Source organism: Scyliorhinus torazame, chromosome 3, assembly GCF_047496885.1.
Source record: "Scyliorhinus torazame isolate Kashiwa2021f chromosome 3, sScyTor2.1, whole genome shotgun sequence".
Taxonomy (NCBI): Eukaryota; Metazoa; Chordata; class Chondrichthyes; order Carcharhiniformes; family Scyliorhinidae; genus Scyliorhinus; species Scyliorhinus torazame.
Window position 1 is genome coordinate 280,827,558 of NC_092709.1, and position 13,743 is coordinate 280,841,300.

The 13,743-nt window shown below is 49.2% G+C and overlaps 1 protein-coding gene across 1 annotated transcript in view; it reads left to right on the plus strand.

Moving 5' to 3' along the window:
* slc45a2 (solute carrier family 45 member 2) overlaps positions 1-13,092 on the plus strand; it is a 140,040-nt gene extending 126,948 nt beyond the window's left edge. Inside the window, exon 7 of the mRNA XM_072497313.1 lies at positions 7,580-13,092. Coding sequence (XP_072353414.1) covers positions 7,580-7,804 — 225 coding nt within the window. The 3' untranslated portion in view covers positions 7,805-13,092. The remainder of the gene's footprint in view (positions 1-7,579) is intronic.
* The last annotated feature ends 651 nt before the right edge of the window (positions 13,093-13,743 follow it).

The window sequence follows — 13,743 nt, forward strand, 5'->3', positions numbered from 1 at the left end:
CGGAGATGGCGTCCTGCAAAGGAGCGAGCCTGGGGGCGTTGGTAACGGCACCGCTGCCGCTCTCGCCGACAAAATACACCACAAGCCCGGTGGTGACGGCAACATTAAAGATCTGGGGCCAGTGGAGAAGACACAGGGGTGCAATGGGAGCATCGGTGTGGTCCCCGATCAGGGGTAACCACCGGTTTGTCCCGGGGAAGATGGACGGGGGGTTCCAAGGCTGGCGGGGATAAGAAGAATGGGGGACCTGTTCATTGACGGGACATTTGCGAGTCTAGGGGCACTGGAGGAGAAATTTGAGTTACCCCCGGGAAATGCATTTAGATATATGCAGGTGAGGGCTTTTGTGAGGGAATTTCCGTTGCTCCCGGCACAAGAAGTTCAAGATAGGGTGATCTCGGGGGTATGGGTCGGGGAGGGCAAGGTATCGGAAATATACCAAGAGATGAAAGAAGAGGGGGAAGCGCTAGTAGAAGAACTGAAAGGTAAATGGGAGGAGGAGCTGGAGGAGGAGATTGAGGAAGGGCTATGGGCCGACGCCCTGGGTAGGGTTAATACCTCTTCCTCGTGTGCCAGGCTCAGTCTGATACAATTTAAGGTGGTTCACAGAGCGCATTTGACGAGGGCGAGGCTGAGTAGGTTCTTTGGGGTAGAGGATAGATGTGAAAGATGTTCAGGGAGCCCGGCGAACCATGTCCATATGTTTTGGTCATGCCCGGCATTGGAGGGGTTCTGGAGAGGAGTGGCGGGAGTAATATCCCAGGTGGTGGAAGTCCGGGTCAAGCCAAGCTGGGGGCTAGCAATATTTGGAGTAGTGGATGAGCCAGGAGTGCAGGAGGCGAAAGAGGCCGGAATTCTGGCCTTTGCGTCCCTAGTAGCCCGGCGAAGGGTCTTGCTATTGTGGAAGGAGGCGAAGCCCCCTAGCCTGGAGGTCTGGATTAATGACATGGCGGGGTTCATAAAATTGGAGAGAATTAAGTTTGCTTTGAGAGGGTCTGCACATGGGTTTTACAGGCGGTGGCAACCGTTCCTAGATTATCTCGCGGAGCGTTAGAAGAAGGTCGATCAGCAGCAGCAGCAACCCTGGGTGGTGGGGGGGGGGGGGGGGAACGAGAGACTGTCTGAGGGGATGGACGAGCGGGAGATAGCATGGAGGGTGGGGGGAAACGGTACGCGCGGCCAAGAGCCAGTGTATAAAGCTATGTAAATATACCATCTTGCCTTGTATATATCTTGCTCAGGGAGAATTTGCGTTATTTTGTTACGGTGGGGGGGGGGGGGGGTTATTGTTTGTAAGGGGAAAAAATTGTGTTGTTAAAAAACCTTAATAAAAATATATATATTTTTTTTTAAATGCTCTTAAGTTCATCTGCCTTACCCGCTATACTTCTGGCGTTGAAACAAATACACTTCAAACCACTGCGGTTGAGCAGACAGGGTGATGTTGTTCTCTTATTTTTCTTCTCTATTTCCCGTTCAGTTATTACGCCTTCTAAACTAGCGCTCAGGTTCCCACCTCACTGCCATACCAGTTTAAATCTTCCTGAGTGACTCTAGCAAACCTCCCAGCCAGGATATTGGTGCCCCTCCAGTTTAGATGCAACCCACCCTTCTTGTACAGGTCACACAGCTATTCATCTTGGTAGAGAAATGAACAGGCCCTTTCATTCCAGTAAGATGCAGTTAGTGGATGATTCCAATTGCCTTATCTTGCACATGAATCTTCAACTCAGGAAACTGCCACTGCTTGCCGTGCCTGACTCCTTCTGATGTCCTTTCGAGTCTGAATGAGCACTTCCTCTGGAATTTCAAAAGTCCTTCTCCTAATGATTCACCATATCTTCAATGGAAGATCAGCAGAAACATTGGTAAAGCATAAATGTTTTCTCACTTCTCTCTGTGGTGTTCCTGTTCAAATTTGCAGCAGGTTATCGGGAATACCCACAAAGGTTGTTTATGGTGGTTCTCCTCTCTTGCTGGTATATTCTTTGCGTTTACTTATGTTTAAGTCACGTAACTGCATTCACCCATATCAGCTCTGACATATCATTGCAGCGAGAGCTACACGTGCATCCTCTCTCTTTAAATGAAGTGTCCTCGAGAACCAGCAGAAGTTTTTGTGCCGACAAAGTAAATTGACCGAGTGGTTTTGAGTGATGACGGTACTTGAGGGCTGCAGAGGTTGACCTTTGAATGAATGATTTTCTTTAACAGCCAATTCTGACAAACAGTGTGATTGCTAAGGAAGGGAGTGAAGGCTGTATCAGTAGTATAGGCTGTGAATTGGCAACATTTTCTTGATTTTCCCGGTCTCTCCCACAGATATCATTAAAACTCATTCTGAACTGTGGGGAGGACTAACTGTTTCTGGCACCTCCAGCCAACATTGCCCCCAGTAGGTCTTTCTTCTCTCGATGTCAAATAGTTTTTCTTTTCTGACACTGAATTATTTTGAAAGGATATCAATGAATAATTCTGGCATTGACACCTATCCCTATTTATGCCTCCTCAGCATGTGTCTGGAGGGTTTCGTGCCACCCTGCGAGTGCAGAACATCTCATATCCATCAATCCTATTCAGGAATTGTTATTAGAAAGTCTTGATTTATTCTCTCGACTGGTTCAGCTGATTTTCAAGCTTTGACGGAACACATTCTGCTCACAAAGGACTGCCACCATTTTATGCAATCAAAGGAACACAGGAATTAGGAGCAGAAGTAGGCATTTCAGCCCTTCGAGGCTGCTCCGCCATTCAATCAGATCATGGCTGATCTCTTCCTGGTCTCAAATCCACCTCCCTGCCTGTTCCCCACATCCGTTAAACCCGTTTTTTTAAATCAGAAATTTATCTGTCTCCCCCTTGAAACCGTTTAATGGTTCTGACTGCACCGCACTATGGGGCAGCGAGTTCCACAAATTCACCACCCTCTAAAAGAAATAGTGCCTCAGTCATAATGCAACTCTTTTCATAGAATTTACAGTGCAGAAGGAGGCCATTCGGCTCATCGAGTCTGCACCGGCTCTTGGAAAGAGCACCCTACCCAAGGTCAACACCGCCACCCTATCCCCATAACCCAGTAACCCCACCCAACACTAAGGGCAATTTTGGACACTAAGGGCAATTTAGCATGGCCAATCCACCTAACCCTGCACATCTTTGGACTGTGGGAGGAAACCGGAGCACCCGGAGGAAACCCACGCACACACGGGGAGAACGTGCAGACTCCGCACAGACAGTGACCCAAGCCGGGAATCGAACCCGGGACCCTGGAGCTGTGAAGCAATTGCGTTAACCACTATGCTACCGTGCTGCCCCTTTTAAAAGCTGCAGGTATCCTTTATGAAAAACCAGCAAGCAGCATGAATAGATCCCGCTGCAGACAATGGGAGATTTGGCTGAGCGCCAAATTCTCAGTCCTCGCTTGCAGCAGTAAGGACGCCAGGGTCCCAGGTTTGATCCCGGCTTGGGTCACTGTCTATTCAGAGTGTGCACATTCTCCCCGTGTGTGACGGAGCAGAATTAGGCCACTTGGCCCATCGCGTCTGCTCCGCCATTCAATCATGGCTGATCTTTCCTCATCCCCATTCTCCTGCCTTTTCCCCATAACCCCTGATCCCCTTATTAATCAAGAACTTATCTATCTCTGTCTTAAAGACACTCAGTGAATTTGCATCCACAGCCTTCTGCGGCAAAGAGTTCCACAGATTTACCACCCTCTGGCTGAAGAAATTCCTCCTCATCTCTGTTTTAAAGGATCGTCCCTTTAGTCTGAGATGGTGTCCTCTGGTTTCAGTTTTTCCTACAAGCGGAAACATCCTCTCCACGTCCACTCTGTCCAGGCCTCGCAGTATCTTGTGAGTTTCAATAAGATTCCCTCTCATCCTTCAAAACTCCAACGGGTACAGACCCAGAGTCCTCAAACGTTCCTCATACGACAAGTTCTTCATTCCAGGGATCATTCTTGTGAACCTCCTTTGGGCCCTTTCCAAGGCCAGCACGTCCTTACTTAGGTATGGGGCCCAAAACTGCTCACAATACTCCAAATGGGGTCTGACCAGAGCCTTATACAGCCTCAGAAGTACATCCCTGGTCTTGTATTCTAGCCCTCTTGACATGAATGCTAACATTGTATTTGCCTTCTTAACAGCCGACTGAACCTGCACATTAACCTTAAGAGAATCGTGAACAAGGACTCCCAAGTCCCTTTGTGCTTCTGCTTTCCGATGCATTTCCCCATTTCAAAAATAGTCTGTGCCTAAATTCCTCCTTCCAAAGTGCATAACCTCACACTTTTCCACATTGTATTTCATTTGCCACATCATTGCCCACTCTCCCAGCTTGTCCTTGTCCTTCTGCGCCCCCTTGCTTCCTCAATACTACCTGTCCCTCTACAGATCTTTGTATCATCTGCAAACTTAGCAATGGTGCCTTCAGTACCTTCTTCCAGATCATTAATGTATATTGTGAAACGTTGTGGTCCCAGCACAGACTCCTGAGACACACCACTAGTCACTGGCTGCCATCCTGAAAAAGACCCCTTTATCCCCACTCTCTGCCTTCTGCCAGTCAGCCAATCCTCTATCCTTGCCAGGATCTTACCCTGAACACCATAAGCTCTTAACTTATTTAAGTCTCCTATGTGGCACCTTGTCAAAGGCCTTCTGGAAATCTAAATAAATCACATTCACTGGTTCTCCTTTGTCTAATTTGCTTGTTACCACCTCAAAGAACTAACAGATTTGTCAGACACGACCTCCCTTTGACAAAGCCGGGCTGACTCAGTCCTATTTTACCATGCACTTCTAAGTGCTTCGCGATCTCATCTTTAATAACAGACTCTAAAATCTTACCAATGACCAAAGTCAGGCTAACCAGCCTATAATTTCCCTTAAACAGTGGTGTTACATTAGCCACCTTCCAGTCTTCTGGGACCCTTCCTGCCTCCAGTGATTCCTGAACGATCATCACTAATGTCTCCACAATTTCCTCAGCTATCTCTTTCAGGGCCCTGGGGTGTAGTCCATCCGGTCCAGGTGACTTATCCACCTTCAGACCTTTCAGTTTCCCAGAACCTGCTCCTTAGTAATGGTCACTGCACTCACCTCTGCCCCCTGGTTCTCCTGGAGCTCTGGCATCCTACTGGTGTCTTCCACCGTGAAGACTGATGCAAAGTAATTATTCAGTTCGTCTGCCATTTCTTTGTTTCCTATTATTACTTCTCCAGCCACATTTTCTAGTGGTCCAATGTCTATTTTTGCCTCTCTCTTACATTTTATATGTTGAAAATACTCTTCCCATCTTCCCTTATATTACTAGCTAGCTTGCACTCATACTTCATCTTCTTCCCCCTTATTGCTTTTTTAGTTGTCCTCTGCTCGCTTTTAAAGGCTTCCCAATCCTCTGGTTTCCCACTAAAACTCGCCACTTTGTATGCTTTTTCTTTAGCCTTCATGCTGCCCTTGACATCCCTCGTCAGCCATGGATGCCTTGTCCTCCCCTTAGCATGTTTCCTCCTCCTTGGGATGAATTTCTGTTGTGCCTCCCGAATAACCCCCCAAAACTCCTGCCATTGCTGTTCCACTGTCTTCCCTGCTAGGCTCCTTTTCCAATCAACTGTGGCCAGCCCCCTCTCTCATGTCATTGTAGTTACCCTTCTTTAATTGTATTACCTTTACATCTGATTGCAGCTTCTCCCTCAAACTGCAGGGTAAATTCTATCATATTGTGGTCACTGCTCCCTCAGGGTTCCTTCACCTTAAGTTCCCTAATCAAGTCTGCCTCATTACACATCACCAAATCCAGAATTGCCTGTTCCCTAGTAGGCTCTGTCACAAGCTACTCCAAATAAACATCTCTTAAACATTCCACAAATTCCCTTTCTTCGGATCCACTACCAACCTGATTTTCCCAGTCCACCTGCATATTGAAGTCCCCCATGATTATTGTAATATTGCCTTTTTTACATGCCTTTTGTATCTCCTGATTTATTTTCTTTCCATATCCTGACTACTGCTCGGGGGCCTGTACATAACTCCCATTAGGGTCTTTTTACCTTTGCGATTCCTCAACTCTACCCACAGAGATTCTATACCTTCTGATCCTATATCGCACCTTGCTATCGATTGAACTTAATTCCTTACTAACAATGTAACCGTACCTCCTTTGCCCATCTGCCTGTCCTTTCATAGAACATATATCCTTGGATATTGAGATCCCAGCCCTGATCCCTTTGCAGCCACGTCTCTGTGATGCCCACAACATCGTACCGGCCAATTTCAATGTGCACAACAAGCTAATTTACCTTGTTCCATATACTGTTGCCATTTAGGTACAATCCCCTCAATCCTGCATTGGCCACCTCCCTTTTCACACTCTCCTCAGTCACTGTACTGTGGCCCTTTTTGATTTTTGACTATGGCTTCTCTGCCTTACACTTTCCCCCTTACTGCTTTTTCTTTCTGGCCCCGTTTTACTTCCCTCCGACTTCCACCCATCGGTTCCCATCCCCCTGCCACATTAGTTTAAACTTTCCCCCGAGACGGGAGTTGAACCCATCTTCAAAACATTCTAGTAGCTTTGTCAAGCATGATTTCCCTTTAGTAAATCCATGCTGACTTTGTCTGATTCCACTTAAACCACTGCTTTCCAAATGCTGTGCTATGAAATCGTTGATAATGGACTCCAGCAACTTCCCTACTCCTGGCATTGGCCTATAGTTCACTGTTTTCTCTCTCATTCTCTTTTTGAATAGCGGGGTTACATTTGCGACCCTCCAATCTGTCGGAACTATTCCAGAGTCCAAAGAAATTTCGAAAATGACCACCAATGGATCTACTATTTCGAGGGCTACGTCCTTCAGTACCCTGGGATGAAGATTATCAGGCCCTGGAGATTTGCCGCCTTCAATCCAATTAATTTCCCCAAAACCATTTCTTTACTAATATTAATTTCCTTCAGCTCCTCACTAAAACTTGTGCTTCTCAGAGCTTCTGGTACATTATAAATTAGTTACACATAAGTTACTTATGAAACCAGGAGAGAATTCAGGAGAAATTTCTTTATCCAGAGAGTGATTAGAATGTGGAAGTCACTCCCACAAGGTGTAGTTGAGACACATAGCAGTGGTCCACTTAAGAGGTAACTAGATAAACACATGAGAGAGAAAGGAATATGTTGATGGTTCAGAGGGAAAAGGATGGAAGAAGTCTCACATGGAGAAAAACATCAGCATGGACCTACTTGTTAAGCCAAATTGCCTGCGTCTGAACTGTGAATGCAATATAATACTGTGTAACTCTATTCATTTATTCACAAACATAACATACAACGATGCAAATCACCACAGAGTGCAGGTTTGCTTCACTTGTTGCCATTTTTGTGACAAAACTTATCCATGTCTCTTTTAGTCTTCTTGCTGACGCTGAACAAAAGTTTTGTTGTCAATGCAAACATTTTCCTTGAAGGTCACAGCCCTATGAAATTAAATCTCTGATGTTAAATAGCATTATGGCACACATAAAATTCTTGTGAAACTGAGACCCTCTATTTATATGTGGTGTTCCTTCTTCTCTGTTTGCAGATTGAAAAAGCAAATGGTGGAAAAGCTTTGAATGAAGGCAGAGGTAAAGGCATCGACTGTGCCGCACTCACTGCTATGGTGCAGCTGGCACAAATCCTGGTTGGAGCGGGTGTTGGAGCTCTGGTCAACTTGGCTGGCACTGTGACGGTTGTTATGGTTGCTTCATCTGCCATCTCCCTGTTTGGTTGTTGCTTTGTTGGATTTTTTGTCCAATATGATCCGTGAGGTCATCAGAAAAATATAAAAAGAATAATCGATTTTCCATAACTTCCTCAAATATTCTGAATTGATAATTATGCAATACATTCAATTTCCCCCATTGATTTCCACAGGCCATGGGCGAGATTCTCCAGTCTGCCAGCCGCGTTTTCCTGGGTGGCGCACTCTCGCCGGCAGCGGGATTCTCTGTTTCCGTCACATGACAATCGGATTCCTCATTGTGGCCATCCCACGCTGCTGGGAAATCCACAGGCGTGGGTGCACTGCCAGCGCAATGGAGAATCCCACCAGCGGAGAATCCAGTCCCATCTCTCAGATATATTAATTATGGTGATCAATCACAGTTGGTCTTATCAAATGGTGGATCGAGCTGTAAGAGACAATAACTTACTCCTGTTCCTACGTCCTATGTTCGTAAGAGTCCTTTCGAGGTGTCTCTGCAGAGCTTACGCCAATTCTTAGCTGACGTGTCTCTGAGGCCTTTGAAGGATATGGGACAAAGATCCAGGGCAGTGAGTATGAAATTGAGTTGTACAGGCGAAGAACGCAATAGTTCATGCAAAAGCCTGTGCTGATTTAGCTGATCTCATCTGGGCCAACAGTAGGGATAACAATAATAATAATCTCATTGTCACAGGTAGGCTTCAATGAAGTTACTGTGAAAAGCCCCCAGTCGCCACATTCCGACGCCTGTTCGGGGAGGCCGGTACGGGAATTGAACCCACGTTGCTGGTATTATTCTGCATTACAAGCCCACTGTGTTGATGCTGCAATTATCAAGGCTTTTCTATTTGAAGAGGGAGAAAATTGCCTAGATTCCTGACCCTGCTAGCTCTCTGGGAACGTTTACTGACTGGTCAAGTAGCCTGTAGCACTCGGGATAATTCTCTTATTTGGTACTGGTCAAGAAATTGGACTGGGAGTGCTTTATATTCCATGCATTTAAATTAATGTACACAGAATGAGATTCTCTAAATCCATGCTTTCCCTGCCCACACAGCTCCAAACAGGAATACTGTGGTAGTCACCACGCCCAGTAGGCGGAGTATAAATATGTGTGCTCCCGTAAGGCAGCCATTTCGCCAGCTGCTGCAGGAGTCCACATATCCTAGTGTAATAAAGCCTCAGTTGCATTCAACTTTCGTCTTTGTGTCATTGATCGTGCATCAATTTATTGCACTAAAATTTTCAGAAGCTGGACCTCCGCATCAAGCCGGATCACCTGCAGCTGGATCCGCAATCAGGCAATGTCAAGAAGGACTTTGAACATTGGCTAGCTTGTTTCGAAGCTTACATTAGGTCTGCACCAGACCCAATTCCGGAAGCTCAGAAGATTCAGATCCTCTACATGCGGCTAAGCTCCAACGTCTTTCTGCTTATCCAGGACGTGCCGAACTATGACGAAGCCATTGCGCTACTGAAAGAAAACTACGCTCAGCGGACGAACACGCTTTACGCCAGACACATCCTCTCCATGCGCAGTCAACTCCCTGGTGAGTCAGTAGAAGACTTCTGGCGTGCTCTAATTCCCCTATCAGAGACTGACTGTCAGGCCATCACGGCGACGGAACAGTCGAACCTGCTTATGAGGGACGCTTTTGTTACGGGGATAGGGTCAGGTCACATCCGCCAACGCCTTTTAGAAGGGAACACGCTCGACCTCGCGGCAACCAAAAAGCTTGCGCTCTCGCTGACGGTCGCCTCGCGCAACATCCAGGCCTACACCCCCGGCTGCGCGGCCCACCCCTCCTACGCATCGTAGACTCCGCAGACGGCTGCCCCATCGGGGACCCCACTCAGCCAACCCCACGCCTGTGCCGTGCGGCAGCCAACCAACCCCGGGGGCCCCAAATGTTACTTCTGTGGGCAGCCAAAACACCCCCGGCAACGCTGCCCGGCCCGGAGCACCCTTTGCAAGGCCTGCAGCAAGAAGGGGCACTTCATGGTGGTGTGCCAGGCCTGTTCAGTCGCCACTATTGTTCTGACCCGCCCCGTACGGCCAGTAGGCGCCGCCATCTTCCCCTCCTCGGACCACGTGTGGCCCGTGGATGCCGCCATCTTGTTCAACCCCCACCACGTGCGGCCCGTGGGTGCCGCCGTCTTGTCTCCCCCACGGCCCGTGGGCGCCGCCATCTTACCAGGACCCATGCCCCCCGGGCACCCCATTGTCTGCCACCATTGACGATCAGCCGTGTCTCGCCACAGTCACAATTGACCAGTCTCGCCCACACAACCTAACAACCACCTCTACAAACATGAAAATCGATGGGCACGAGATCTCCTGCCTGCTGGACTCCGGGAGCACCGAGAGCTTCATTCATCCTGATACAGTAAGGCGCTGCTCCCTCGCGGTACACCCCGCCAATCAGAGAATCTCCCTGGCCTCCGGGTCCCACTCCGTGGCGATCCGGGGGTACTGCATAGCCACTCTCACTGTCTAGGGCATGGAGTTTACCGGCTTCCGCCTTTACGTCCTCCCCAACCTCTGCGCTGCCTTGCAACTCGGCTTGGACTTCCAGTGCAACCTCCAGAGCCTAACATTGAAATTCGGCGGGCCCCTACCACCCCTTACTGTGTGCGGCCTCGTGACCCTAAAGGTCGACCCACCTTCCCTATTTGCAAACTTAACCCCAGATTGCAAACCCGTTGCCATCAGGAGCAGACGGTACAGCACCCAGGACAGGACCTTCATCAGGTCCGAAGTCCAGCGACTGCTTCGGGAAGGCATCACCGAGGCCAGCAACAGCCCCTGGAGAGCCCAAGTGGTAGTGGTGAAAACTGGGGAAAAACACAGAATGGTCGTGAACTACAGCCAGACCATCAACAGGTACACGCAGTTCAATGAGTACCCCCTCCCACGCATATCTGATATGGTCAATCATTGCACAGTACCCGGTCTTCTCAAGTGTGGACCTTAAATCCGCCTACTACCAGCTCCCCATCCGTAAGGCGGACCGCCCATACACTGCCTTCGAGGCAGATGGCCGCCTCTACCATTTTCTCAGGGTTCCTTTCAGCGTCACCAACAGGGTCTCGGTTTTCTAATGGGAAATGGACCGAATGGTCGACCGGTACGGGCTGCGGGCCACTTTCCCGTACCTTGACAATGTCACCATCTGCGGCCACGATCAGCAGGACCATGACGCCAACCTTGCCAAATTTCTCCGCACCGCCACTCTACTCAACCTCACTCACAACGAGGAGAAATGTGTGTTCAGCACGAACCGCTTAGCCATCCTCGGCTATGTGGTCCAGAACGGAGTTCTGGGGCCCGATCCTGACCGCATGCTCCACTTCCCACTGCCCCAAGGCCATCAAACGTTGCCTGGGGTTCTTTTCTTACTATGCCCAGTGGGTCCCAAATTATGCGGACAAGGCCCGCCCACTCATCCAATCCACTCTTTTTCCCCTAACGGCCTTCAACCATATTAAGGCCGACATCGCCAAAGCCGCCATGCACGCAGTCGACGAGACGCTCCTCTTCCAAGATGAGAGCGACGCATCAAGACGTAGCTCTGGCCGCCACCCTCAACCAGGCAGGCCCGTGGCATTCTTTTCACGAACCCTTCATGTCTCCGAAACTCGGCACTCCTCCGTCGAAAAAGAGGCCCAAAACATCGTTGAAGCTGTGCGACATTGGAGGCATTACCTGGCCGGCAGGAGATTCCCTCTCCTCACTGACTAATGGTCGGTAGCTTTCATGTTTAACCACACACAGCGGGGCAAGATCAAAAATGATAAAATCTTGAGGTGGAGGATCGAAATCTCCACCTACAACTACGAGATTTTGTATCGCCCCGTTAAGCTCAATGAGCCCCTCGATGCCCTATCCCGAGGTACATGTGCCAGCGCACAGGTGGACCGACTCCGGACTTTGCACGACAACCTTTGTCACCCGGGAGTCACACGTTAGTACCACTTCATCAAGGCCCGCAATCTGCCCTACTCCGGCGAGGAAGTCAGGGCGATCACCAGAGACTGCCAGGTCTGTGCGGAGTGCAAACCGCACTTCTACCAGCCAGACCATGCGTGCCTGGTGAAAGCCTCCCGCCCCTTTGAACGTCTCAGCGTGGACTTCAAATAGCCCCTCCCCTCCACCGACCGTAAAACGTACTTCCTCAGTGTGGTCAATGAGTATTCCAGATTCCCCTTCGCCATCCCATGTCCCAATATGACGTCTGCCACCATCATCAAAGCCCTCAACACCATCTTCGCTCTGTTCAGCTTCCCCGCCTACGTCCACAGCGACAGGGGATCCTCATTCATGAGCGATGAGCTGCGTCAGTTCCTGCTCAACAAGGGTATCGCGTCGAGCAGGATGACCAGCTATGACCACCGGGGAAACGGGCAGGTGGAGAGGGAGAATGGGACGGTCTGTAGGGCCGTCCAGCTGGCCCTACGGTCCAGAAATCTCCCAGCCTCCTGCTGGCAGGAGGTCCTCCGCGACGCACTGCACTCCATTTGGTCGCTCCTATGCACTGCGACTAATGACACACCCCATGAACGTCTCTTCGCCTTCCCCAGGAAGTCCACCTCTGAGGTGTCGCTCCCGACCTGGCTCGCAGCTCCAGGACCCATACTTCTCCATAGGCACATACGACTCCACAAGGCGAACCCATTGGTTGAAAGGGTACAGCTACTCCACGCCAACCCACAGTACGCCTACGTAGCGTATCCCGACAGCCGCCAAGATACTGTCTCCCTCAGGGACCTGGCACCAGCAGGTTCCACACACTCACCCCTCCGGCTCGGCGCCACCCTCCCCTCCGCCATGCGCACCCAGCCACAATCCCCGCCCCAGGACAACCCATCCTCCCCCTGCCCATGCCCGAGGATGAGGAGGATTTCGGCATGCTCCTGGAGTCACCGAGGACCAGACCGGCACTGGAATTGCCGCCACCACTGCGGCGCTCCCAACGGCAGATCAAGGCTCCGGACCAACTGAACCTGTAACTTGATCTGGACTCTTAAAACATCATCCTTCTGCATAATTCTCCTCCACCCCCGCTGGACTCAATATTTTTTCTCTGTATTTTAAAACATGTACTTGTGTATAGTTCTCCACCACCCCGCCGGACTCAATTTTAATAGGGGGTGAATGTGGTAGTCACCACTGATGTATATATTGGGTGATTTGTGGTAAGGCCCTGTACTACTGGTACGGGGATAGTTCCCTGCCTGCTGGCTCTGTCCAGTAGGCGGAGTATAAATATGTGATCCCGTACAGCAGCCATTTCACCAGCTGCTGTAGGAGGCCACACATCTTAGTGTAATAAAGCCTCAGTTGCATTCAACTCTCGTCTTTGTGTAATTGATCATGCATCAAATATCTAATTGGGGAACCAACTCTCCTGGTACAGCCTGGTATAGCCCGACACTTATCAACTCCTTAAGGAGATAGGAATGGATGATAGGAAGAGTAAAAGACAATTTCACATGGATTCCATAAATGCATTAATAGAAAACGCATTGGACATCATTGTAACCAAATATAATTGTGAATTTGACCTTTATCAAGAGTTTTGCTTTACACCTGTCAGTTCTTCACCTCCCTGTAACCTAAAAATGAGGCATATGTTTATTTTAAACAGATAATAGTCAATGAAGGACCTTATTTCATACCACAACTCTCACAATGTTTTTATTTTGTTAAAAGGTTTAATACCTTCGCGGGAGAATGGGCAGTATTCCCTTCCTAGAATAGTGAAACCTTGGATGGAATTTAATTGTACCAGCCAGAGGAGACATGATGGCAGGGGTGAGGCAGGAGAATTGGGGGAGATTCCGCTTTGGATTCCTAGCGTTGGACAAACTAATTGAGCTAGAGATGGGAAGGGTCCAGTGCAGGAATTCCACCGCTGACGGTTGGATGTCACATTGGCTCATTCACAAGCCAATTGACACCAATTATCCCTGAATCCACCACAGTTTAGTGGTGGCTCAGG